The 27611-nt window shown below is 43.3% G+C and overlaps 1 protein-coding gene across 1 annotated transcript in view; it reads left to right on the forward strand.

Annotated features, from left to right (window-relative positions):
• The window catches only part of MAOA (monoamine oxidase A), a 70122-nt gene extending 42970 nt beyond the window's left edge, over positions 1–27152 (forward strand). Inside the window, exons 4-15 of the mRNA XM_055338817.1 lie at positions 4774–4878; positions 5641–5732; positions 11128–11269; positions 11929–12078; positions 12363–12522; positions 13440–13536; positions 16771–16824; positions 20872–20929; positions 22029–22126; positions 23790–23901; positions 24107–24169; positions 24363–27152. Coding sequence (XP_055194792.1) covers positions 4774–4878; positions 5641–5732; positions 11128–11269; positions 11929–12078; positions 12363–12522; positions 13440–13536; positions 16771–16824; positions 20872–20929; positions 22029–22126; positions 23790–23901; positions 24107–24169; positions 24363–24509 — 1278 coding nt within the window. The 3' untranslated portion in view covers positions 24510–27152. The remainder of the gene's footprint in view (positions 1–4773; positions 4879–5640; positions 5733–11127; positions 11270–11928; positions 12079–12362; positions 12523–13439; positions 13537–16770; positions 16825–20871; positions 20930–22028; positions 22127–23789; positions 23902–24106; positions 24170–24362) is intronic.
• Positions 27153–27611: the final 459 nt, after the last annotated feature.

Here is a 27611-nt window from a genome sequence, read left to right on the forward strand (position 1 = left end):
ATATTTTATTTATTTATTCATGAGAGACATAGAGACAGAGGCAGAGACATAGGCAGAGGGAGAAGCAGGCTCCCTGCAGGGAGTCTGATGTGGGACTTGATACCAGGACCCTGGGATCACGCCCTGATCCAAAGGCAGATGCTCAGCCACTGAGCCACCCAGGTGCCCCAGTACCTGAGCTTATTCGTTGTCTTTTTCCTGAGATGAAACTGTACAGCTCCAGTGCTGCTGCATTGACGGATAGCCATGCTGGTCCTGAGAGAGGAACTGATAATAAGATGAAGTACCAGGCCCTGAGAAAACACCCAGGAATGTGCTGCCAGCCCTTGAAAGTTGTGTGAGAAGTTGTACATAGCAGTTTGGAAGTTCTCTTCAATACAGAGGAAGCAGAGGCATGAAAAATGCAAACCATAACACTGTGCACATAGAAGAACAAACCCAGATGTTGACTGAGTTCCCCAGAGAAGTGGGTGGGCAGAGGAAAAGGCTGAAGATCGGACCCTGGGGAGTCAGTGGATGGAGGAAAGGAGGATTTTGCAAATAAAGCTGGACACTGGGGGGGGGGTAAAAAAAAAGGGGGGGTAAAAAAAATAAAGCTGGACACTAGTTGGAGACTTGGTGCAAGCCGTGCGGTATGATGGGATAGATGTTTCCGTATCAGGATGGCTTGTATTCGGTAGAGTGGAATGATTTAGGTTTGAAGAGAGCTTGGCTACCTGCATTTGGAAAGAGGAAGAAAATGAGTTTTTCAAACTATGAATACGACATAGTACCACCATCCTATTGAATGGGTGTCTTTTTTGATAATATCTTTATTTAAAGCATCATATGTACTGTAGAAAAGAAACCACCAAAAGATTTCTCTTAGAGACTTGTCAAAACAGTGAGACAAGGATGCCAAGGAATTCATATGAGTTGGGTAGACTTGTTCCTAAACCAGTCTAGAACATATCTGTTTATCTTCCAGATGATTAAAAAAAATATTTGGCAGCTCTCCTCGATGGCCTATGATACTCTTTAATAACACACACTTCCTTTTGTTTAACTAAAACAGAAAAGTACAGAGAGATGAAGCTCTCCAACATACCGGTCAGTAAATGTTACTAGCTTACTCAATACTTGGTATATTTTATTGGACCAACAAGAAAGAACGATGTGGGAGCTGTAAACTCTCAACTCCTGGCAATAGTCTCTTGTTATTATGAACTTCAGTACATTGAGGATGTGGTTTCTCAAAGGGATTTAAGTATTTTGGGCACAGTTCCAGGGACATTGTGTTCTACTCGACCTCAACCATTTCTACTGTGTCAGAGACACTATGGTTTAGAGATTAAAGGCCACTTTGGAAGGCTTGGAAGGCTTCAAAGTATAGGTACAAAATGAACTTGACCTTTACCCAAGATTTTGTTTCTTTTATTTTTCAAGAGCAGTAGCCATTTGGAAATATTGAGGAAGTCCTGACTCTTTTGTGAGAAAATGATACAATCATATTTAAGAGTTTGAGAAGGTCTGGGTTTGCAGGCTGTTCTCACTCCATCAGGAGGCAGCTCCAGGCCCTACTACTACACTAATTTAGGGATTCACGCACATAAAAAGTAGTCTTGAGTTCTCTAGTTTAGAAGCAGGCCACGGAGGAAATAAATCTTCAGGGGTTTCTGAGAAAGGAAGAGGTGACATATAGGTGCTGCCTATTTCCACATATATCCATTTCTTTAGCAAACTTAAGTTTTCTTCTTTTTTTAAGATTTATTTATTCATTTTAGAGAGAGAAGGATCACGAGTGGGAGGGGCAGAGGGGAAGAGGGAGAGAGAATCTCAAGCAGACTCTCTACCACGTGTGGAACCCGGCATGGGGCTCAATCTCACTACCCTAAGATCATGACCTGAGCTGAAACCAAGAGTCAGATGCTTAACCAACTATGCCACCAGGGATCCCAGATTTAGGTTTTCTATGGAATGAGAGCAGAGAACCTGAACATGAAGAGTGAAACTAATTAATGAAATCCCTTTATCAACTTGATACCTCTGTCAATAGGATAAAAATTAATGTCCTTATGGGTCTTTATGATCATCTTTTAGAATTTCCATGGCTCCTGTTTGTAAAATGATTGCCAGGCTGGACTCCTCTCTCCTTGAATTGTTTACTTTTCCTGCCACCTCTTTGTTTATCAAGGCTCAGATCATGGGGTCTTTAGGCCGTGTGTGAAATAAGACTCTGGTTGGCATCATCCTGAGGAGAACTTGATTAGAAATGTGGGACACATTTGTTGAATTATATTTATGATACTTAATGCCCCCAGATGATTGAGCATGTTTGGTTTTATAAAAAAAATACTTTTTTTTTCAAAGCAAAGATCGATTTTGTATGGGACTATTCCTTGAGGATGAACACATTTTACAGAGGAAAATGTAGATTTCCCCCGATTTCAATTAAGGGAAGAACTGTAACAAGAACCAGCTGCTCTGAAGGCTGCCCATGAGCTGTTAACCCCCAGTTGGCCTCCTCTCCAGAGCTAGCATAGCCTTCTGGGTAAAATGTCTGCCCATTTTTCTCCAGACATGCTTCCTCATTTTCCTTGGTTGACCCTGTTTTCTCAACTTCCAGCTTATACCCCAGAGCTTCTTCGTCTCCATTTTTATTCCTTTTAAACATAAAAGATTTGTGTGGAAGATTTCTACATTTCACATTTCCACACTCTGCTTTATCCAGTTGGGAAGGTTCAGATATGTCTAGAACAAACCTATCTCTACATTCTATCAACCCTATAGGAGGGACAGAAAGCTTAATGTTTATGAGCAAAGGCTTTGGGAACAGGAAAATTTCCGTTCTACTGTTTTCCAGCTAATATCCCTGGGCTTTAGTTTCCTCCTTTATAGGATGGAAATATTAATAGTGCTTGCCTCCACAGGGTTGGGGGGAGAGAATGCGTATGGAGAGCTTAGCCAGGGCCAGGCATGGAGAAAGATCTCAATAAATGTTAGTAATAATGGTAGTGATAGTGGTGGTGGTGGTGATGATAAAGGTTTGGAGTCTCAGATAGTCCTATTGCAGCATTACAACATCACATTTTTCAAATGAGAAATCAGATCACATAATCTGCCAAAGTTATTTGAATTTGCTACTGTGGGAGGCAAAATTAGTTGTCACTTAATGGCTGCCGTATAGCGTTACTCAGTTGAAGAGTGCATGGGTGCACGCATGCGTGTGTAAGTGTGTGCACATGAATGCAAATACTTTTAGGTCTTATGTCCCTACCTTGATGGTCAGGAGTTTTGCTTTAGCTCTACTCCCACGTTTTTTTTTTTAATCTGACACAGTAGTTAATATTGTGCAGTGCACACAGTAGGCTTTCTGCAAATATTGAGTATGTTTTTATTTGATAGAAAATAACAGTGTTGTGCAAAATTGAATAAATAGACAATATTTTGATCTTATGAATGTTTTATTTTTAGAGGAACTACATACATTAGGAATAAAACCTTAGAAAATACCTAGACCTGGTCTTTCTTCTCAAGGATTCACTTCCTCCTCACTCTGGTGTTTGCATAGCACAAGACTTGTCCCACAATGGAAATGAAGTCAATGGTGGCAAATAATTAGCTATCTTTATGTTAGAGGTCTCGGTACCAAGCAATAGAAAGCCAACCTTGGCTGACGAGAGATTTATTTTTTTTAATTTTTAAAAAAAGATTTTATTTATTTATTCATGAAAGACACAGAGAGGCAGAGACCTAGGCAGAGGGAGAAGCAAGCTCCCTGTGGGGAGCCTGATGTGGGACTCGATCCCAGGACACAGGGATCACAATCTGAGCCAAAGGCAGGTGTCCCTAACAAGAGGGATATAGTGAACGGTTATCAAAGAGCCCAGAGAATCAACAGGAGGCTGGAAGGCCACGTTTAGGAATAGGCAGTAATCAGGGGAGCTTTGGCAAGTTAGGAGCAGGAACCACAGCCATGGTCTTTAGAGCTGGAAGCATCGTGCAGCATGCTGCCATGGGGAAGGAGAACCCAGAGTTAGCTTTCTTCTGTTGTTGGGTGACTCATTCGAGGATTATAAGTCAGAGAGGGTAGAGAAAGGATCTAGCCCATCACCTGCGATAATGGGAGATGATACCCAGGACCCTCCTCCCTATACATCTATCCACAAAGGAGGAGAGACAGTTCCCCAAAAAGAAACCAGGATAATAATTGGGAAAGAAACATGGATGCTGGGCAACCAAAAAATGTCAAATGCCCATTATTCTCTTTCTCATATGTTGAGTCATGACATTAGGCATGGTCGGTTGTCCAGCCGATCTTTATTTAGCCCGTGTGAACCCTAAAACACAGTCTGAGATGTTCTGCCTTGTTGTTCCAGTCTTCTGGGTGGTTCAAGGATAGTCTTCCGTGTCATCATCCTGCTCTCATCTGAGTGGGAAGCATCCCTTCCAAAGAGATTAGATAGGAACTTGAGGGTTGAGAATATTGTGGCATCAGCATTAGATATTAGGATGAACTACCTTTATTTATTTTCTCTATATAAGTAGGAGTAAGTTCACAGCTATTTTTTACTGTTAATCAAATACAGGTAACACAACACCAGGGGACTTTTTGCTAATCTAACTGAAGTTTGGGGCCTATATCAGTAAAATATATTTACTTTCTATCAAAGGTGATGCTTTTGCAACAGGAGAGGATACTGCTAGTTTAAAAATGGCCCTTATGTTGGCTGGGTTTTGTTTTTTAGAATGCCATTCTCATTTATGGTATTATCCTTTGCTTCTATGTTGTAGGGAAAAACTTATCCATTCCGAGGAGCCTTTCCTCCGGTATGGAATCCTATCGCATATTTGGATTACAACAACCTGTGGCGGACAATGGATAACATGGGGAAGGAGGTAAAGTGTGTGTTCAGCTTACATGTGACCTGTTACTAATAACAACAGCAACTGTTTAACATCCTTCAGTTCAGGAAACATTGCTCTGGACATTAACAGATATCATTTCCAATGCACCCAGATCCTCTGCGAAGTCGATAGTATTTCCCCTTACAAGGAAAATGAGTGCAATGAGGATTATAGGGTAATTTCCCCAACACCACACAGCAAGGGAACCAGGATTCAAACCCACATCTCTCTGATTGTAATGCCTATGTGCTTTCAACTTTATGCCACTGAGAATTTGTGTGGTGTATTTTTGCCAGGTATCCTACTCATAGTTGCCTTATCCATGTGTGATGCTCCTTTAGATAGTAAAATAAAGAGGATTGTTCCCCCACAGTTTTTGTACCTAGTGCCAGGCTCCATAAAATCACTCTCACACACTTAAATTGGGGACTTAAAATGGGCATTGGCTTTCAATAATAATGATCACCATCATCATCATTACATATTAATTTACATACACATTTATTCCCCCCCTTTTGCATGACCATCATCATAATTATTATCATCATCATTATTATTATGGAAACATCAAAGGCATAGAATCCAGAGATCTATCCATCCCAAACCCATCACTATCTATATTAGAATTCTGTGCCAATCACACATTCCAACACAGACACAGAGACTGCTTTTCAGAGTTTGTCCTGAAGGCCTCTTGGCAAGATAGTGGGCAGTAACCATTACACCTGAATGTGGGCCCTTCTTCCTCCACAGATTCCAGCAGATGCACCATGGGAGGCCCCACATGCCGAGGAATGGGACAAGATGACTATGAAAGATCTTATCGATAAAATCTGCTGGACAAAGTAATCTTGACTATTTAAAATTGACTTACTATCTTTCCTTTGGATCTTTCTGTCCTATCTTGAACTACAGTGGGGTTTTCCTCTTTTCTTTTTTTTTAAGATTTTTATTTTTATTTTTTTTAATTTTTATTTATTTATGATAGTCACACACACACACATACACAGAGAGAGAGAGGCAGAGACATAGGCAGAGGGAGAAGCAGGCTCCATGCACCGGGAGCCCGACGTGGGATTCGATCCGGGGTCTTCAGAATCACGCCCTGGGCCAAAGGCAGGCGCTAAACCGCTGCGCCACCCAGGGATCCCAAGATTTTTATTTTTAAAGTATTCTCTACATCTGACACAGGGCTTGAACTCACAGCCCCAAGATCAGGAGTTGCATGCTCCACCTACTGAGCCAGCTAGGCACCCCTGCAGTGTTTTTTTTTTTCAATAAGTTATAGGAAAGAAGGTTAGAGGAAACCTAATGATCAGTCAGTAGCAACTTTGAGGTAACTTTAGACACTTCAGAGTGGGTTTGAACATAGAATGAATCTAAAACATAAGAAAAAGAGGAGGTGCATTAAGTGGAATTTTTTTTAATGAAAGAGCTGTATGATTTGCAATAAAACAAGTAATTGTGTATTCAAATTATATAGCAGTCAGCTACAGAAGCAATTTGAGAAGATATTAAAGTAATTCCATACAGATGTAGAAAAATGTGGAACAGAAGGCAAGCTAGTCTATTTTAATGAAAAATATAAATTTTATGATGTTTTCAATGAGAACCTGTGTAATGAGTTGAGTTACTTATAGATTGTTTAGTCAGCTTTCTGGGGCTGCTATGTGAAAACATTGTACCAGTCAGTGAGGAATGGTGGTGAAAGCGTTAGGCATGGCCTCTAAACTCATGAAGTTAATATTATTCTAGCAGGAGAGACTGACATTATCCACATAATTCCATAATGTTACCAGAGTGACTGTAACAGGGCTTTTGATCTGAGGGGAAGGAAGAGATTCTTGGATGCAGCAATCTTTAAACATAAACCAAGGACTTAGTGCATCAACTAAAAATTAATCACAGAAGATGGGAGGAGATAGGAAAGGGTGGACAGTGTGGAGGACATGGTATTTTCCAGGAATACCATATAGTGGATGAGAGAGAGAGAGAGCAGAAAGATGATGGTGTGGAGGGAAATGTCTTCTAGAAACGAGCCATAGTATTTGGGTATAGACAAGAAGGGAAGATGATGTGGGAATATCAAATCTACAAGGAATGTGCCACAGTGGATGAGGGGAGGCCAGATGTATAGATAGTATGGAGATGACATGTTCCAGGAGTGAGCCTTAGCAGATAGGGAGAGAAAGGAAGAGTGGATGGTGTGGGGAAATGGTATCTTCAAGGAATGAGCCACAGTGGAAGGGGTGAAAAATGAAAGTTGGATGATGTATGCATGCAGATGGTATCATCCATGAATGAGCCACAGTGTATGCTGGTAGACAAAAAAGCTGGATGTTGTATAGGGAGAAGTTATCTTTCAAGAATGATCCAATTGATGGGGTAGAGAATAAGGATGAAATGTATGAAGGGATGGTATTTTCTAGGTATGAAACCAAGTGGATTGGGGAAGGCAAGAATGGATATTTGGTGGGATGTATCTTCCATGAATGAGCTTAATCATGGAGAGAGACAGGAAAGTTTGATCATGTGGGGGAATGCTACCTTCCAGGAATGAGCCACTGATGGGGGAGACAAGAAGAATGGAATGTGTGAGAGGATTGTATCTTCCAGGAATGAGCTACAGTGGATGGGGGTAGATAGGAAAGATGGATGATGTGAATAGATTTTATCTTCCAAGAATGAGCCACTTGGATGGGGGGGTGGGATATAGGAAAGCTGGATATGTGGGGGTGATGGTATCTTCCAGGAAGGAACCAAATGGATAAGGGGGACAAAGGAAGAGAGGATGGTGTAGGAGAATGGTTTCTCCCAAGAATGAACCATAATTGACGGGGGAAATAGGAAGGCTGGAAAATTGAGGCAATGGCAACTTCCAGGAATGAGCCACATGAATAAGGGGAGCCAGGAAAGCTGGATGGTGTAGAAAGATGGTTTCTTCCAGGATTGAGCTACACAGATGGGAGGAGAGAGGAAGGACGGATGGTGTGGGTAGATTTTATCTTCCAGGAAAGAGCAACAAGGATGAGGGGTGGATAGAAAAGGAAGATGGTATCTTCATGGATAGAAAAGGTGACAGTATCTTCCTGGAAGGGGATAGACTGGAAGAGTTGATGGTGTGACCAGATGGAATGAGCCCTGATGGATAGGGGAGGAAGAAAGGATGGTACCTTCCAGGAATAGGCCATGGTGGACAGGGTGGGGGAAAGATAGTAAGGATGAATGGTGGGATGGCTTCTTCCTGGAATAGCAGTTTATGGAGGTAGACAAGAAGAGTGGATGGTGTTGAGGGGATGGTATCTTGCAGGAATGAGCCACAGTGGATTGGGGGAGATAAGGAAGGGAGGATGGTATGAAAAGATGGTATCATCAAGGAAAAAGCTACAGTGACTCTGGGTGGGGGACAGGAAGGGTTGACGATATGGAAACAAGGTATCTTCCAAGATGAGCCAGTTGGCCAGACTGAAAGGATGGTTGATGTGGTGGATAGTACTTTGAGGAATGCATCAATTGATGGGGGACATAGGAAGAGTAGAAATAGTTGAGGGGATAGTATCTTCCAGAAATGCACCACTGTAGGGGGACAGAGGAAGGGTGGATGGCTGAAGAGGAAATTTATTTTTCAGGAAAGAATAATAGTATTGGAGGTAGGGGTGGAGGACTGGAAGACTGGATGATGTAGTCTAGCTATCCCCTTAGAAACAACGCAGTGGATGTAGGAGGGAAGATGGAGGTTGGGAGATGGTATCTTCCAGGAATGAGCCACAGGCTATAGGGGGACACGTGAGGGTTGTACTGGAGAGAGGGGGATGGTATCTTCTAGAAATGAGCCATATAGATGAGGGAGATAGGAAGACTGGGTAGTGAGGGTAGATGGTATATTTTAGGAATGAACTACATGGATGGGGGGGGAGACAAAAAGACTGGGTAATGAGGGTGGAGGGTATCCTCTAGGAATGAACCACACGGATGGGGGAGTCAGCAAAGACGGATGTGGTGGGAAATGTTACCTTCCAGGAATGAGCCATAATCCATGGAGGTAGACAGGAAGGATGTGGAGGTGGGGGGGCCGGCGGGCAATGATATCTTCCAGGAATGAGCCACAGTAAATCGGGAAGACGGGAAAGCTGGATGGTATGGAGGAATGGTATCACTCAGGAATGAGCTACAGTGACTGTGAGGGGAGATAGGAAGGGTAGATCAAGTAGGAACATAGTATCTTCCAGAAATGAGCCTCAGTGGATAGGAAAGACAGGAAGGATGGATGGTATGGGGAGTTGATACATTCTAGAAGTACACAGTAATGGTTGGCAGGGGAGAGGATGAGTGGATAGTGTGGTGGGATGGTATCTTCTGGGAATGAGCCACTGTGGATGGGGGAGGCAGGAAAGTTGGAAGGTGTGGGAAGATGGTATGTTCCAGGAATGAGCCATTGTAGAATGGGAGGAGACTGGAGGTGTGGTTGGTGTGTTGGGAAGGTTTCTTGCAGAAATGAGCTACAGGGTTGAGGGTGGATGGGGAAGGGGAGATGATGTGGGTTGGTAGTCTCTTCTAAGAATGAACCACAGTGCATGAGGGAAGACAGTAAGGATTTGTGGCTTGGTAGGATGGTATCTTCCAGGAATGAGCCATAGTAGATGTTGTGGAATAGGAAGGGTGGATGGCCTGTCGCGAGTTGGTATCTTCCCGGAAGGAACCACAGTGACTCAGGTATTGGGGTGAGGTGGGGGGGGAGATAGTAGCTACAGGAAGGATGCATGGTTTAGGGCATGGTATTTTCTGGTCGTGAACTACAGTGACTGTGGATGGCAGACCAGAATACAGATGATGTTTGGACCCAGTATCTTCCAGGAATGAGCCATAGTGGATGGAGGAGACAGGAAAAGAGAATGTTGTGAGGGGATGATACTATCCAGGAATGAGCCACAGTGACTGAGGGAGGAAACTGGAAGGGTGAATGATATGGCAGGTAACTTCCAGGAATGAGGTGTAGTAGATGAGTGTAGACAGTATAGAGGAGTGATGCTGGGGGATGGTATCACAGGAATGAGCCAGGCATAGGGGAGATATAAAGTGAATGTTGTTAGGGGAATGGTACCTTCCGGTAATGAACCCCTGAGGATAAGGGAGGCCGGAGGGGCGAATGGTGTGATGGGTGGTATTTTCCAGGAACGAACCACTGTGGGTGGGGGAGGCCGGAGGGGCAAATGGTGTGATGGATGGTATCTTCCAGGAACAAACCACTGGATGGGAGAGGCTGGAGGCGCGAATAGTGTGATTGGTGGTATCTTCCAGGAAAGAGCCTTTGTGAATGGTGGGAGATAGAAAGGGTGGATGGTGTGGGAGATAGCATTTTCCACGTAGAGAGAACAGAAAACAGCTCTTGAAGGCCTTGAGATGGGGAAATTGATATGTTTTTGTTATGATATGACAGTATGCCTGGACTCTTAAGGATATCATGAGAAAGTAATGTAATTAGCTGGCGGACGGACAGTTGGTTGAGAGGCTGATGGTGGAAGATAGAACAGCCACATTCAAGATTTTTTACGTCTTGCCATGAATGCCATTGAAGGGTTTTGTGGCAAGTGGTTTTTTTGTTTTGCATTGTCAAAAGACTTCATTGGCTGTAAATGGCAAAGAATCAAAAGGGGCTGTAGTCATAATAAACCAGATAGGGATTTACCAGGAGGAGCCATCACTTTTATAACCCAGGTAAGGGACGTTAGACTAGACCAGGGTGAGGACAGTTGGTCAGATAAATGAGAACTGTATCCTTAACGATCCCTCATAAGCATATTGACTGTTTTTAGACTGTACCAAAATTAATATATTTGGAGCTAACCTGTAACTGCCTCAAAGCAGAGGAAAAGTTTATTTTCACCAGGAGTTAAAATACGTATTCCTTCAGAGATTCGTTTTTTTTCCCCCCAGATGCAGTACACATGCTGTTTAACCACACTAAATTGTGTTTTAAAAACATGCTGTCCGGGGCGCGTGGGTGGCTCAGTCAGTTAAGCATCTGTCTTCCGCTCAGGTCATGATCCCAAGGTTCTGGGATCCAGCCCCGCTTTGGGTTCCTGCTCACTGGGGAGCCTGCCTCTCCCTCTCCTGCTGCTGCTCCTCCTGTTTGGGCTATCTCTGTCTCAAATAAATAAAATCTTTAAAAGAAGAAAAAGATGCTGTTCTGGGCAGCATGTCTGTATTTACACCTGACTGCCACTTTTGTTGTGTGACCAGGACTGCTAGGAGTTTTGCATCCCTCTTTGTGAATATCAATGTGACCTCTGAGCCCCACGAGGTGTCTGCGCTCTGGTTCCTGTGGTATGTGAAGCAGTGCGGAGGTACCACTCGGATATTCTCGGTGACCAACGGGGGCCAGGTATGGAGTGTTCGTTTGCGCCCTCTAACTTCATTTGTGGTTTTGCCCTCACCCAGTGTGGCATCTTAATAACCACTCCCGTGTTTGGAAACGTGAGTGAATTTGAACCGTGAATTTTTGAAATAGTGTCAACAGACTTGTCTGAAACCAAAAGTTCTCCTTTCCTTTTTCTCATTCCTGGAGATGAGTTCACAGCTAAAGAATGTTTCGTTTTGAAATAATTAGGTTTCAGGAATTGGGTTCCTTCCTTTTGTGGGGAGGTGGGTAAAATTAGTCTAGCTCTGTGGGAGGAGCTTAGTGACTCCGACCAATTGATTTTCAAAAACTTCCAGAACCAGTAAAATCGCTGTACTTAAAGTCAGCTCTGGTCCAGACAGGCTCTTGTCCCCTAGTGCAAGGGGTAGAGTCTTTCTCCACTAAGTGAATAATTCCTCTCCTCAGGAGGTCTCCAGAACTCCCTAAATTCTTGTGGCCACAAGAGTTATTGGCCATTTAACCCTTAGCTTTAGCCAGTGTGGACCAGTTGCATCTTGGAAGTGTGTTTATACTTAGAAATTCCCCATTACTTCTTTTGACCTGTGTTTTGCTTTCTGACCTATTGACGACCAATATTTGGTGATTTGGTGTTTCTAGTCCTCATTGCCTGCCTTCTTCTATAGGAACGGAAGTTTGTGGGAGGATCCGGTCAAGTGAGTGAACGGATAATGGAGCGCCTCGGGGACAGAGTCAAGCTGAAGCGCCCTGTCACCTATGTTGACCAGTCAGATGACAACATCATCATAGAGACACTGAATCATGAAATTTATGAGGTAATTCAGCCTAGTCAGAAGGAGCACATACTAGATAGGCCTCATGTCTTTGGCGGCTTCTAACCAAATATAATCCAAGCAGTGGTATAATTTGTGCTGGTAGGTTTTCAGCTCCGTCTTCCAAATTACCATTTATGATTCACCTGCCCTGTCTGTGAGTGTGGCCTCAGTTTGTATTGTGGTTACTGCTCAGGGTCATTCTAAATGATCACCATGATGTTTCTCACCATCTGTACAGACTGAGACTCACAGGTCTGAGGTGGTATTCTATGTCTGTTTTTCAGTGCAAATACGTGATTAGTGCCATCCCCCCAACTTTGACTGCCAAGATCCACTTCAGACCAGAGCTTCCATCAGAGAGAAATCAGTTAATTCAGCGTCTTCCAATGGGAGCTATCATCAAGTGTATGATGTATTACAAGGAGGCCTTTTGGAAGAAGAAGGGTAGGCTGTGCTTCCTCCTGTTTAAATTGCGTTAAGTGAAGTGACCCCACTCTTTTTAGGGACCTTCAATTCTAGCAGACATTGATAGTAGACATTGAACAGGAAAAAAGACTACAAAGATAAGTATTTTTAAATTTGTAGAGAAAGGGCCAGAAATCTCAGTCTGTCCATCTCTTCACAGCCCCAGGCTATGAATGACTTCAAGAGCACTTACTGTCAATGAAAGGGAGGGAAGGAAAAGATCCTACCAAGTGGCAGAGGCACCGTTGCCCTGCTTCCTGGCATATGTCCTGCCACTTACTCTAAGTGAGCAGAGTGACTCAAAGGGGTACTGTGGGAAGAGTACCCACACTCTTGGGCTTCACTTGCTTACTTAGCTGAGTGGCCTTGGGTGTGATACTACCTCTCAGCGTCAGTCTTCTTGTGTAGAATAGTAACAGCAAGACCTGCTGTCGGGAAGTTGCGAGAATTAGCTGAGGCAGGGCCTGGGTGGATATGGTGGCTCTTGTTGGTAAACCTGCTCCTATTCAAAGGATTCCTTCTCCCACCTTCTTCCATGGGTTCCTAAGGGTGATTCCCTCTGATGCAGACCTCTATTTCCTGTGTATTCTGGGTCTCCGGGGCCACATTACAACTTGAGCCCTGCATTGGTCATACAATGACTTTTATCTAAAAGTCATTGGGATGGGTCATTTTCTACGTCTCTGGGTCAACAGACATCCTTGTATAGTTAATGTGTGTATTTAGTAAGGAAATATCTTCTAGAGTTGGGGCAAATATTTGAAATTTGCCTTCCTTTTAGCAAAAGAGTTTATGTTTGGGTATGTATATGTGTGTATAGGTATATATACACAATTTTTTCCCTAAATTTTTCTTGAGGTCAGTTTTAATCTCCTATGGATTTTCTCCTTATTAAGATTACTGTGGCTGTATGATCATTGAAGACGAGGAAGCTCCAATTTCAATAACCCTGGATGACACCAAGCCAGATGGATCGCTGCCCGCTATCATGGGGTAAGTTAGAGCTGGATGCTTTGCGTTTTCTAAATCGTGTTGGTGTCTTGGTGTGGATGCTGGCAGAGCATATGGAATTGAGCTCAAGTGATCATAAATAACACGACAGAAATATATCATTTCCATGTTTTAAAATATTAATGTTTTGTATGTGGCACAAAACACTGGGGAAATTTTACAAAAACTGACACTATTTTGAACTCGTGCTCATTTCTTTCTTTCCCCCATGAAGCTATTGAGGACAGAGCGAAGGAAGCAGCTAGACAGGCACAGGCAGTATGGTAGACAGCCCCGCCCAGAGGTAGAATGTCCACAGTCATCTAGAATGAGAATTGACTATTTTACTGTGTAAAACCTTTCAAAGTTTGGGTTTCTGGGCTGTAGCCTTTTCTGCACTCCAAACATCGTTACACAGCAAACGTTAGTATGTTAATTGTTACCCAGGGATATGATACCAATGAGCAGTGAGGAAATGCAGTTTGAGGGAGAGCCAGGCCTTGAGTGGGTGTCACTTTTTGTGATAGGTCACTCCACAGCTGTCTGTCACTAGGGATCGTCCAGGGTTTGGTTCTGTGTCTGGAAGAGGAGAGCTTTCCCCTTCTCTGCCCAGCACCCCTCCCCCACCTGCTCTGCTCTTGGGGGGCTGGGAGTCCAGAGAATGAAGCAGTGCTTTCACAAAGGAATTGGCTAAGGAGTCCTCCGCCTTCCCCGCTGTCCTGCCTTTGACCCTTCCTCAAAGCTCCACATATAAAAGAGCTGTTTATTCTAGCACATTACAACGGAAGAGCTCGGCTTCTGTAACAGCCAAGTGACTTCCAGAGACCAGCGCTTTTCCCCTTCACCCTTGGGAGAGTCGAACTCACGCACATTGCATCACTGCAGGGAAATTACAAAACCAGAAGGCGACCCATGACCCCGCCAGACTTAGCAGGCTCTGCTCCTGGACTGCCCACAAGACATTTTGTAACCACTTCTCTGGCTGCAAAATACCAGAACTAGCACCAGCCTCCCTGGGAAGGGCGGGTGCCCACAACCTAATAATCAGAGGAACAGCACATCCTCTTCAACTCTAACCCCACTGGACAAGAAAGGATACAGGCTGTGGGCAGGTTGCCATCACCTTCTGTGTGCCAGAAGAAAACCGAGGGTTGATGTAATGGATTCAGGAGACACTCAGGACCAATCCAACTGTGGATGATGGAAGGACATGGATGTTCTTCTTGTCCTGGGAGTTAGATATTGTGGCATCTGCCTTCCTGGGCTGTCTTCAGCTTTTTTTAGCCAGAACATGTATGGCAGCAGCTTTCCAGATAGGAATGGGGTTATTTAGGCAGTTCCTAAAAAGTGATACTCTAATCTTTTTTTTTTATCTAGACAGTTGCCTACGCCCTGCTCTTGCCTTGACACTGCATTGTCTCCACCCTGCTCTTTGCTCTGGGCAATGAAACCCTTAACAACGGGGTGGTAATTGTCCAGTGCTGTGTTTGTGATACTAGTACCTTTTGGCAACTAGAAAGGACCTTGTACTTTCGAGCCATGAAATGTCCCCAGCCCAAAGCCAGTATGTTTAATTTCCTCAATAAAACCTCACTCACCGGAATGGCCAACACTAACTGCCCTTTAGAAAAGGAGTTGTAAGAAGCACCCAGGATCTAAAAAGGTTTTCAGGGAAATCATTTAATGTTTCATCTGATACTGATGGTTTTCACTCAAGTCCTGTGTAATCCTTAAATGACTGATTCTTACATAAACTTAAAATTTAACCAGAATCATTACTAGCAAGCCATAACATAAGTGTTAAATCAAGCAAAGTTATGACTATGTCCCATAAAGTTCATTAGTTCAAATGTCTCAAGTAGTCCACAGATACCTCTGAAATGCTGTTCTCTAGATTAACGCAAATACATTTTGTAATCTTTGCTTCCTGTAATGATCTCGAATAACAGCTCCGAAGGAATTGCCAATCAAATTTTGGAGCAGTTTAATTTGAGGGCGAGGGAGAAGTCGAAGTATCTGTTTTTGGCTCTTGCATTCTCAGTCCTTATCTACTTGTCTTTTTTGGTCTAGAACAAAAGAAATCAAAGTGTAGTACTTGTTTTTATTTATTTTTTTTTTAAATTTTTATTTATGATAGTCACAGAGAGAGTGAGAGAGGCAGAGACACAGGCAGAGGGAGAAGCAGGCTCCATGCACCGGGAGCCCGACGTGGGATTCGATCCCGGGTCTCCAGGATCGTGCCCTGGGCCAAAGGCAGGCGCCAAACCGCTGCGCCACCCAGGGATCCCTAGTACTTGTTTTTAAATGCAAAAGTGATTTCCTCGTCCTTTAGCTCATTTGGATTTTTGAGCACTTTCTACTAATAGCGTATGGAAGGACTTCTAGTCATAATTCAATTCTTTAAAACATACATGTGATTCAGTAATATCAGTATTTGTAGATAAATTATAACTGGGTTTTACTGAGTTACTGAATTTGGGGACTGGGCTAGGTCAGTTTCCCAGAAGCCAACTTGGAAATGGAGATTTGGGTACAAGGGGTTCCCTGTGTGCGCTGGGGTTGCTCCCTTTGGGGAAAGGGAATGAATCAGGATCGTGCAGAGGGAGAGTTTGGGCTCCAGTGTTGTCCCCAGCGGAAGGTCTCAGCCATCCCACAAGGAGCTCTAGAACTGTGATGGCCCTTCAGAGATGTCATGCACTGAGTGGACTCCAGAGCCTGTCACCCTGGGGAGGAGTGGGACCTTGAGCCAGGCAGCCCTCTGCTACAGAATGCAGTGGATAGGGGAAGGGTCTAGCCCTGAGCTGAGGGTAATGAGTGTTTGGTCATAAAGAGGGATCTGGGGGGCCCACCATGGCATCTACTACAACTGCTTTTTTAGATTTGGTTTTGCAGCTTTTATCAAGTATTTGGCAGAAGGCAGCAGTCAATTACCAGGATATCATTTAACACAACATTAATTCAACTAACATTTGATTTCCAACTATATACCAAGAACCACGCTGAACTTTGGGGGTAAAACATTGAGTGGGAGGTGACCAGTTACTTAGGAGCCCACAGTTTAGAGGGGTTTTGGAGCAAGGCAGATGGAAGACAGTCGGGCATTTGCTCTAATAGAGGGAAATAATGAGAGTGCGTGGGAGAGTTCATCAATGCTGAGTAGGCGGAGGCAGGAACATTTTAAAAAGAGGAGGCAACTCTCCTGTCACCTAATCGTTCAAATGTACCCTCTCTCTCCAGCTTCATACTTGCCCGAAAAGCTGACCGACTTGCCAAGCTCCATAAAGAAATAAGGTAAGAAGTAACATCTGAAACATACGTAAAAGCTTAGCTTTATATTGGGCTTGTGCACCAAGTATGATGGCATCAATGAAAACACCACAATTCACCAATAGGCTTAAAATCCCAAAATATCAACCTTTTTGTCACCATAGCAACCTTTTTGTGACAGTCCCCTGGACTCAGTGCTGGCCATAGGGGCTAATTAATTTAGTTTTACATATTTGTGTTTATTTTACAGGGGTTGAGAGGTAGGGTTTCCCTGTAGGGTAGATGGAGAAAAGTTGTAGGAAACAGTTGTTCAAAAAGCTTTAGAGGCTGAAACCTGATCACCCTGCAAGACCATTATCCCTTTTCCAAGGTTCTCTGAGTGTACTTTTTCTGAAAAGCAAATCCATGCATGTGGGTCAACTTGTATACATAAAATGATCCCCCTTTGATAATCTAGGATACAGCTCTGATGTTCCCTTCTCCTACTAGCTTCCTCGTATGAAACCGTCATTTTAGAGGACAGTGGCTTTTTTTCTTCCTTTCTCCCTTTCTCTTTCTGGCTTGTTGTATTTGTTATGTTTTGCCTTGGAATCCTTTCCTTTGTTCAGATAAAATCTTACAGGGAACTCTTATCTGGAAACAGTCATTTTGCTGTTGGGGGAGTTGGAGGGTTGCCTCTGGAATTTCTGGGCTTCCTTTCTTGAGGGTAGCCCTAAATCCTTTGTAGAGGACCAGGACGCACACACGCCTGCACACACACACACACACACACACACGCACACACACACAAAATTAAACAGGAAATCCCCAAGCAGCCCTTGGTTTGAGAGTTACTCTGATGACTTTGGGATGCAGGCTGCCGAAGTTCTCCCATTTGCACACGAATTTGTTCACTTGAGCTACTGTGAGGTCTGATTTCAGGAAGGGAACCACTAGCTCAAAAGAGGAAGAATGGGGCTCCAGCAATAGGGAATGGTTTGTCCAAGTTTCTCAAGCTAGCTTGTGACAAAGGCAGGCCTAGGCTCCAATGCATACTTTTTTCCATTATGCCGCCCTAGCTTGACATTTTCTTTTGGATTTCCTGCTTTCCCTCTTTATTAATAGTAAAATAAATAACAGCCTGGATGTAGACGTTTGGTTATGATTCCACATGGTGGCTGAACTTCTTGAAAGTTTTTGTAAGGCAAAAAACGCTTAGAACTCTGAATGTGTCTTTGACTGGAGCAAGATTCCCAGAACTGACTGTGTCAAAAATCTGCCAGAGAATGTTTGTAAAATACATTTTTTTCTGAGGCTGATAGATTATTTGGTAGGTTAGGGGTGGGGCCTGAGTGTTTTGTATTTTTTAACAAGCTTTTCAAATGATTATGACAAGCAGCCAGGTTTAGAAACCAGTGCGTAAATACAGCTATAAGAAATTTGCACAGTGACATCTTTTGGCCATCATTTAAAATATGTTCTATTATTTTTAGAGCCGAAATAACAGATCAGATCAGCAGGCTCTAACATTTTTGACTTCTATTACCTTCCCCAAAATTTTACGTTTTAATGGGAAGAAGGGATAGAGAAGATAATTTCCTGATGGATTTGTATGAACTCATCCTTGACTCATCTAATACTGTGAAATACAGTAAATAATGACTTCATTTCTATTATAAGTGGTTTACTGTCCATGAGTGAAAAATTAACTGCAAGGTAGGTTATTAGATTTTAGATTTCATTCTGTTTATCTATTTATTTTTTTAAGATTTATTTATTTATTTATTTATTTATTTGAGAGACAGAGAATCAGCAGGGAGAGTGACAGAGGGGGAGGGAGAGGCAGACTCCCCACTGAGCAGGGAGCCTGATGTGGGATTCAGTACCAGGACCTCAGGATCACAACTTGAGCCGAAGGCAGACCTTCAACTGACTGAGCCACCCAGGCACCCCATTCTGTTGGTTTTTTTTTTTTTTGAAGATTTTATTTATTTGAGAGAGAACAGGCACGAGCAGGGTGGGGAAGGGCAGAAGCGCCACTCAGGCGCCCCCTCATTCAGCTTTTTTTAAAAAAAAAAAGATTTTATTTATCTATTCATGAGAGGCAGAGAGAGAAAGTGGCAGAGACACAGGCAGAGGGAGAAGCAGGCTCCATGCAAGGAGCCTGACGTGGGACTCGATCCCAGGACTCCAGATCACGTCCTGGGCTGAAAGCAGACACTAAACGGCTGAGCCACCCAGGCATCCCCTTAAAAATGTTTTCTAATGAAATTGGCGACATAAAATTGTCATAAAAAAATCCTGTTTCTTTTGTTACTAGTAAGCATATAACCTTCTCTCCCATCCTTTTCCCCTCCTCTCATTTTTGGCCATTTTTCTCTTCAGCTTTCAGTACTTGTCTTTCAGATTTGAATTAAACTCTTGGCCGCATTTTGTAGCAAATTTTTTTCCAGTTTATTAGTGCATAACAAGTATTTTGGAGCAGTTTCAATGTTTAAACTCTATAAAGACTAAAGAAAGTAAATACCAAAACATATAACTGGTTCAGTGTGAACCTGTTCAAACAAATCCTGAAACTGAACCATTCATTTCTAAAAGGAGTGATTTTAGTAAATTAGCACTTTTTAATTTCACCAAGAGTGATTGTGACTTTAAAAATATATGTTTCAAGAAGTGCTTAGATCATTTAAGTTACTGATTTTTAAAAATTTTAATTTATTTATTCATCAGAGACACACACACACACAGAGGCAGAGACACAGGCAGAGGGAGAGGCAGGCTCCATGCAAGGAGCCTGACACGGCCCAGGGCATGAGCCCCAGGATCATTCCCTGGGCCGAAGGCGGCGCCAAACCGCTGAGCCAAGCTACTGATGCCAAGCATGTCATGTTCTGTGAGAATCATTTATATAATGAATTATGAAGGCAGCCAAAGACTGTCTGAAGTAGCATCATGTAGCACATCATGCCACTCCTGGATACCCCTGTACACAGACCATTATGTCAAGTTACCGACGATGACTACAGTAGAACGATGATAGGCCTCTCATGGTTTAGCATATTTTTATTTTATTTATTATTATTATTTTTTAATTATTTGAGAGAGAGTGTGTGTGTACGCAGAAGTGGGAGGAGGGGCAGGGGGAGAGTTCTGAAGAAGCAGGCTCAGCAGGGAGCCTGCAGTCCGACACCGACACTGACACCGGACTTAATCCCCAGGACCAGAGAGCATGACCTGAGCTGAAATCAGACACTTAACTGACTGAGCCACCCAGGCTCCCCTATTTTATTTTTAAAGATTTTATTTATTTATTTATTTATTTATTTATTTATTTATTTATTTATTTATTTATTTGAGAGAGATTGCAAGAGGATGCTCATAGATCTTAAAACATAAATAGAGGATAGTTAAAAAACACTGTCCTAAACATTATATGGTCTCATTCATTTGGGGAATATAAAAAATAGTGAAAGGGAATAAAAAAGGGGAAAGGAGAAAAAATGAGTGGGAAATATCAGAAAGGGAGACAACATGAGAGACTCCTAACTCTGGGAAATGAACTAGGGGTGGTAGAAGGGGAGGTCGGTGGGGGGTGGGGGTGACTGGGTGACGGGCACTGAGGGGGGCACAGGATGGGATGAGCACTGGGTGTTATTCTATATGTTGGCAAATTGAACATCAATAAAAATATAAATTTATAAGAAAACACTGTCCTATGGATTATAGACATAACAGGGAATATTCTAGAATTCTACATATTCTAGGAAAGTGATTTAACATCATTTCCTGCACTTAATCTAATCTTACTTTCCCCATTTGAATCTTGAACATACATGATATTGGGCAGTAAAAGAGGCAAAAATGTAAAAGGAAAATTCTGATGCATTTTCAAGTCAAATGACTATATTGAGGCATAGAAGGTTAATCTGAGTGCAAAGATTCATGGAACTGTTCGTGTTGTATAGGTTACCAGTGATTTTAGTTTCCCCTTAATACATCTGGTTCATTGGTGAAAGCCCTGGAACTCATTGTGTTTATTCTATACTCCTCAGTTATTACTTCCTTAACTTTTTAAAAAATTCTTCTTTATAGGAAGAGGAAAATCTGTGAGCTCTATGCCAAAGTGCTAGGATCCCAAGAAGCTTTACAAGTAAGAAACCCTCAGCTTTAATCCCTAGAAGGTTCTGCTCTGTTTGCTCTAAGTGGTAAAGCAAAGCAGAGTCTGGTTTCCTGACAGTCTTATGAAGAGAGTCTTATGAAGGGATATGCTTACTGGAGGATTAACTTCAGTCACAAAAAGGCCAATGAAGGCTGCCGTCAGGTGCATGCAATTTCTGATGCAGCAGTTCTTGGGCTGTTTCACTATTCCCTGGATAACTGGTAGCCAATTGCAATCAGGGCCTGGAGTCACAGGTATTATCTCTGGAGTGAGTGAGATCAGTTCCCAGAACAGAGTTCCTGCCCTCCTGTCAAAACCAACTGACTGCTTTGAGGTAAAATCCTAAATACATCCTCATTTGTTGGTGAGGGTGCACTAGTGTATACTTGACAGGATGGGTGGAATCTAGACTCTCTCAGGTCAAAGCCACACTAATTGATTTTTCCATCTGTAGACTCAATTCGCAGCTCATGTAGCGATTTCGGTGCTTTCAATCTGCCACTGAAAGTGATGATGGGAATGAAATTCTGTCTGAAGATCCTATTAGCTAGCTGGAGGCTCTTTCAGGGGATTATTTCTGAACTGTTCAAATAATAAACTTGCAGACTCTGTTAAGGAAAAACTCAGAGAAAGTTCTCCCATGTCTCTTGGAAACCATTGCTCATCTTTAATTGTCTTCATTTTAGCAGGATTCCCATCATTCACTTTCCTGAACCTGATTGTTTTTTTGTTTTTATTTTTTTTCCGAACTTGATTGTTGAGGGGGTTTCCCCAAAGACTTAGTCTAAAGATTTCAGAGTCTGCACGGCAACCCCGTCTCCCAGATATTGGAATATTCCATGTCTCCCCTCGTCAAGAGGTTGAAAAAGTCAAAGTACACGTTTTGTCACTTGCTATCTTACCGCAGGCCATTTACTTGGTCCTGTCAGGTTTCCCCTTAAATGAAACAGAAAGAACCAGGGGCACCTTTTTTTTAAAAAAAAAAAAAAACATAAACTTGTTAAAGTAAAATATACGAGAGCCTTCGTGGTTGGCTGGTAGCATTTCAACTTTGTCTTCCCTTTGGAATTCTCTCCCCCACTGAATGCAGCCCGTACACTATGAAGAGAAGAACTGGTGCGAGGAGCAGTACTCCGGGGGCTGCTATACCGCCTACTTCCCCCCTGGGATCATGACTCACTACGGAAGGTACTGGCCAGACACTGTCCCCATTCATCGAAGCCATGCACTGACCTTAAACCCATAAGCGAAATTGGATGGGAATTTTAGAAATAGTAGCATTCTGACTGTGAGTGCCCCGGGTAGTTAGTATGTGTATTTCTGGATATCTGTACATAGAACAATTGCTGTCAGTGCCCAGAACGGTAGCAGAACACCTGTGAGGAATTCAGGTGTCAATGCTCTGTGTGAGAACAGCAAGCTGCAGTTGCTTGAGCTCAATTAGACATTCAGTTTCACACGAGTCCCCTGGGCTTCTGGGTAGCAGCTATACCTAAGGACGTTGGGCTAAAGACATCTTGCTGCAGCCACTCCTCTTCGAGGGGGTGGGGGGCATCCCTGGCATGGACAGCTAAAATGTGAGCAGGAGGTGATCCTGGCATAGATTACAGGAAGCCCACCTTGGCTTCGAAGCCCCCTGCCCCAGAGGAGCCACTGTCTCTTGTAACAACCTCATCGGCACGGTGTCTGTCCAGGAACATGCCTGGCTGCACAAGGCAGGACACTCAGGGAAGCCCAAAGGGAGAGCCTCCTGCTGGGTATTTGCAATGCAAGACACTTCCTGGCCCAGATGCAATTACCAGTGTGGCAGGAGGCATTTTGGCATAACTAGTGTCTCCTGGTACCCTCCCTGGCATGATACCTTCTGTCAGGTTCTCAGGGGAACTGAGCTAGAAAGTTAACTCCAGGTAACACATGTCCACAGAGAAAGAGGGCCTTCTTAACCCTTTCTTTACGTGAGCTTTTTCTTTGTGTTTATTTCATGAAATCAAATAGTCTTTGTCAGTGATAAGAGGGATTGATTAACTGGGGTAGTTCTGAGGGCAAAGTAGAAGCCTAGAAGTAGAAACCAGGGTCAGGAACAGATGAAACCAAAGATGCCTGAGTTGGAAAAAGGTGTGGAGGCCTTTGAGGGTGGAAGGTGTGCCACTCAGGAGACTGTATGAAAGTGGCTGCAGATACGGTAGGGGACAAAGCTGACAAGCTGGGAGGGGACACTTGCCCATTCAGCTCAGCCCTTCTGTGGCTTTCTTTGCTGAGACCCCTTTGTAAGAGGAGGCCCATTTCCCTGTCCTCAGATAAATCCGCAGAAACTGTGTCCAGAGGTGGTTATTTTGAGACAGACGTATAATCCCTTGGCTCCATCCTTTGCTAGAAAGCAGTTCATCTCTGTCTTCCCACTTGCCACTGTGGTTCCTCCTGATACCCTGGGAGTGCCTGCATGGCTGGTGTCTGCTGCCAGATACCCTCTTGTGAAGAATGCACCCCTTTGAAAAGATGGTGTAGGGAGCAGGATCAACCACAGATAGGAAACCTAGTACAGAGAAATCCGATTGTGGGTTTCATGCGTGTGCTTGTAGTCTAATCCAGGCTGGCTCGGAAAAGGCCAGCATCACCTTTAGTGATTGATGATCTGACAGCCTGATTCTCTCTGGCTTGAAAGTTCAGATCCTTGGGCACAGGCCCAGGGAACAGGGAAGAGCCTTTCTCCTTTGGCAGAGCCAAATGGGAGTTTTGGGAATGATTGGGGCTGGGCTCTGTTCTCTGGGATTAATGAGGGCAGCAGCGATGGGCTCATTTACCCTCGTTGCCTTCCCAGGTAACTCTCCATGACCTCTCTGTTCTCTCAAAGGGTGATCCGCCAGCCATTTGGCAGGATTTTCTTTGCTGGCACTGAGACGGCAACACACTGGAGCGGTTATATGGAAGGAGCTGTAGAGGCTGGGGAACGGACAGCTAGAGAGGTAAGGGAGGGAGCCATGTCACCCTCCAGTGGTGTTTTTGGCATCTGGATCTTTCTGCATCTTGACACTGATCAGTTTGTACATCCACTTCGCAGCTCACTACACTCCTGGGTGTGGGGGCTCCTCTATGGCTAGCAGGGGCCTTGGCATCCCTCGGAACTATAGAAGCTCACTTCATAATCATACCATGGCCACTTTCTTGCAGGTCTTAAATGCTCTCGGGAGGGTGGCAGAGAAAGATCTGAAGACCCAGGAACCTGAATCAAAGGTGAGTTTAGTAGCTTCTTCTCCATGGTTTGGTAACTGAATGTAAAAGTCTTGCCTCTCACCTTCTCGCCTATGAGGTCATTGTCGATGCCACCCTAGGGCAGGCGCGTGCACTGACATGGCAGACATGTTCTCCCCACCCTTGTCAGTACGAGTAAGAATGCTCTGCTAACGATCTCTGCTCATCCATCCAGGATGTTCCAGCTATGGAAATCACCCATACCTTCTGGGAGAGGAACCTGCCATCGGTGACAGGCCTGCTGAAGCTCATTGGATTTACCACATCAGTAACTGCCCTGTGGATTGTGGCGTACAAATTCAGGCTGCTGAGACGATCCTGAGTCTTCAGCCCCACACTCTCTGCTTACTCTTCCCCAGCACCATCAAAAGCAAAACGTCGACAAAGGCTGTGTCATTGGACCATCTTTAAATGCACTGATTTAAGTTTAGTCTCAGTGTCATAAGTAAAATCAACCCAAAGAATCACCTCATTAATTTCAATAAGAAATTATGTTATTTGCTCCATCATGTTATTTGCCTGGGTAGACTAACTTGTATTGGTTGGTAGAATAAAACCTGTGATTAAGTCCTTGATTTCAAGATGTCTAATTGAAGTGCTGATCAGAAACCATTTCTGTGTCCTGTTTGTCTCCTCTTTAACACGAAATGCCTGGTTGATAGCAGAAATGAAGCATTTCGCTTTCTGTGTGTAGTGGTTGAGTAGGTGAAGGCCCAGACTGTGGCTGTCCTTTCCAGTCCTTAGGAAATAGAGAAGTGTAGGTCCAGGGCCCAGGGGCTCGCAGCTTCCTGGGGGTGAGCGGCTCGCCCTTTGGATGAGGAGTAGTACTTTAAAGCAGTGGAGGTGTAGACCATTGAGGGATGTCTTACGGACTGCGCCTCAGGGGTCTCTTGGCCACTTCTAAGTCCTGTGAAGTTTCTAGACAGCTAATCCAATGTTTCGTTTGACTTGCTGTGATTTGTGTGTAGCTCTCCAGGGGAGCAGAGTAAATTAGTGGCAGGGCTATTTGCGAGGAGGCCTCCTGATGAGCTCCACATGACACCAACTGCAAGAGGCATCTTCTCCTCCTCCTGGAGGATGGCTAGACATGCCTTCTCTCGCTATCGTCGATAACTTTCTCTGCCAATTTCAAGAAAGCACTTTCCTCCTTTCAGGTAGACCTTGGCTGTCTGAAGGCCCCTAGTGGCATATTTTTTTTTTCTTTTTCCTTAGGACCAGAATAGAATTAGGCAGATCTGTTAACTAAAATGACAGGGTTACCTTTGAGTAAATATTAGCATGCTGATCTCTCTCAAATAGGAACTGAAATACACATGATGAATTTCTGATTGCTATTTGTTGAGACTATCAAATAGAGAAAGGAAAGTGGGGCTTTATATTATAACCTCACTGGCTTCAATTAAGTTTATAACAGACATGAAATTGAGTGATTTTAATATGAAGACTGAGTTCTCTATTTGAGGAATAAAGCAGGCCCAGAACAGTGCCCGCATCTTTCTGGCCTCTCCCATTTTAAAAACTCAGATTTTTTAAAGCTCCTTCCAGAGGTTTCAGCCATAAAAGACTACTTTTTTTTTTTTCACATAAGCGTCTGGGGGAAAAAACACCAATGTGATCAAATAAAGCAGTTGATAAGATTCAGTGGATCTGAGTACACAGGTGGATAGTAGTAACACCCTATCCCACATCACGGATGAATGAGGCATTTCATTTTAGATAGCTATACTAAAAATTGTAAATAAAAATTTTGATGGGCATACATCCACACATTCAACAAGCTACATTCAGATTCACCTTTTTAAAATCATCAGGTCAATCCTTATGTGTCTTGATTATTTTATGTTTTATAAGAAAGTGATACCATTGTGTTTGCCTCTCTGCTGAATGTCATATGATTGTTTTATAGCTGATGAATTTGTTTCTCTTATACTCCCATATTCAAATTTTTATTTCATACCCTTATTATCTCCTAATGCCTCTTAACCTAATCTGTCTTCTGTTGAATGGGAATGATAGATTGCCAGAGAAGATCAACCCAAGTTTATTACATAATTAGCCTTACAAATTCACAAGTCACTGGATCCTGATAATGAGGGCTTAAGGTATTTCAGTTTTGCCTATCCTAAGAGCAAAGAGCATGATTTTTCTGCCACTGTTTACTTTTTAATTGAAAAGTGTTTTAGCTAACGTAGGAGTTTGGGCAATGTCTTGGATATGCTCCAGTCCATAAGGAGTTGCCACATATTATATCAAACTGCTCAGAGAAATCACATCCCTGATCTATGTCAGTTGTTTCTGTTCACTTACTGATTAACTTGTTTCTGACACACCTTTTGGGAAATGCTGATTTAAACTTTTTAACTGGCAACAGTTTTAACAGTAAGGAGGTTGTTAACAGATCTAAGTCTCTAATGTTGAAGGACTCTTGATTTACCCTCTTCTCAAACTTTTTTGGAAAACCAATTAATTTACCCTAATGAGATCAGCCCTGTTAAACTATAGATTAAGCTTAAAAATGGATGTTAGTTTGGGTGTGCCTAGATAGGAAATCAGAACTGAGAACTCCCACCATTTTATTTGTCCAGCACCAAGATAATCCCATAGGTCTTTTCTTCCCACCCTAAGAAACTAAAGGCAGTTGAAGCAGCTGAGAGAACCTGGCACCTCCTTCACAGTCCTGAAAGCAGCATTGGCCTCACTCCACAGGAAGGTCAAGAATTAGACTTAAAAAGGTAATCTTTTTGTCACAACTGTTCAATGAGGACCTGAACCACCCTGAAGAGAAAATACCGAAGGATTGTAAACTGTTTAGTTTGATTGTGAACTTGGTGCTGGATGTTCTGTCTGAAATGTGCCCAAATGCTACATGTGGGAGTACACATCTGTGCGTGTGTTGCCATTGAAGTGATGATTTTTCCTGTATGGTACTGTTTTATTTGTTAATAAAGTGCACTACCATCCCTGATTCAGACCTGGCTCCTCTTTTGAGTCAATGGCTTAAAAGGCCGCTTTGTACTGACTCCCCAAGTTCCCCCAGTTCCCTTGGACTCATGTTCCATCACGGTTTCCTGGGAGCTGATTAACTGCTAGTGTACTGTGTTCCTGACTGGGTCACAATCAGTGTGGAGTCCAATGGAAGCTTTCTCTAGTAAGCTTATGATACCTTGAGCAGATCCCTGTGGTTCTCTGCTTCAGTCTCTCCATTTGGAAGAGTGGGTTGCACTTGAAGGCTTCTAAGAATTCTTTTCATGGCTGCACAATGGAATTTATACATTTGCCGCCAGCACTCCTGTCTATTTTGGCCTCTATTGGTATGGCGGGGGCAAGTCACTCAGCCTTCCTGTATCTTGCTTCATTCCTTGTCTTAGGTTGGATTCCCTGGAAACAGATGTAGAATCAGGGCAGAAATTTTTCTGGGGACGGC

The sequence above is a fragment of the Nyctereutes procyonoides genome, unplaced genomic scaffold, assembly GCF_905146905.1.
Source record: "Nyctereutes procyonoides isolate TBG_1078 unplaced genomic scaffold, NYPRO_anot_genome, whole genome shotgun sequence".
NCBI classification, from domain to species: domain Eukaryota; kingdom Metazoa; phylum Chordata; class Mammalia; order Carnivora; family Canidae; genus Nyctereutes; species Nyctereutes procyonoides.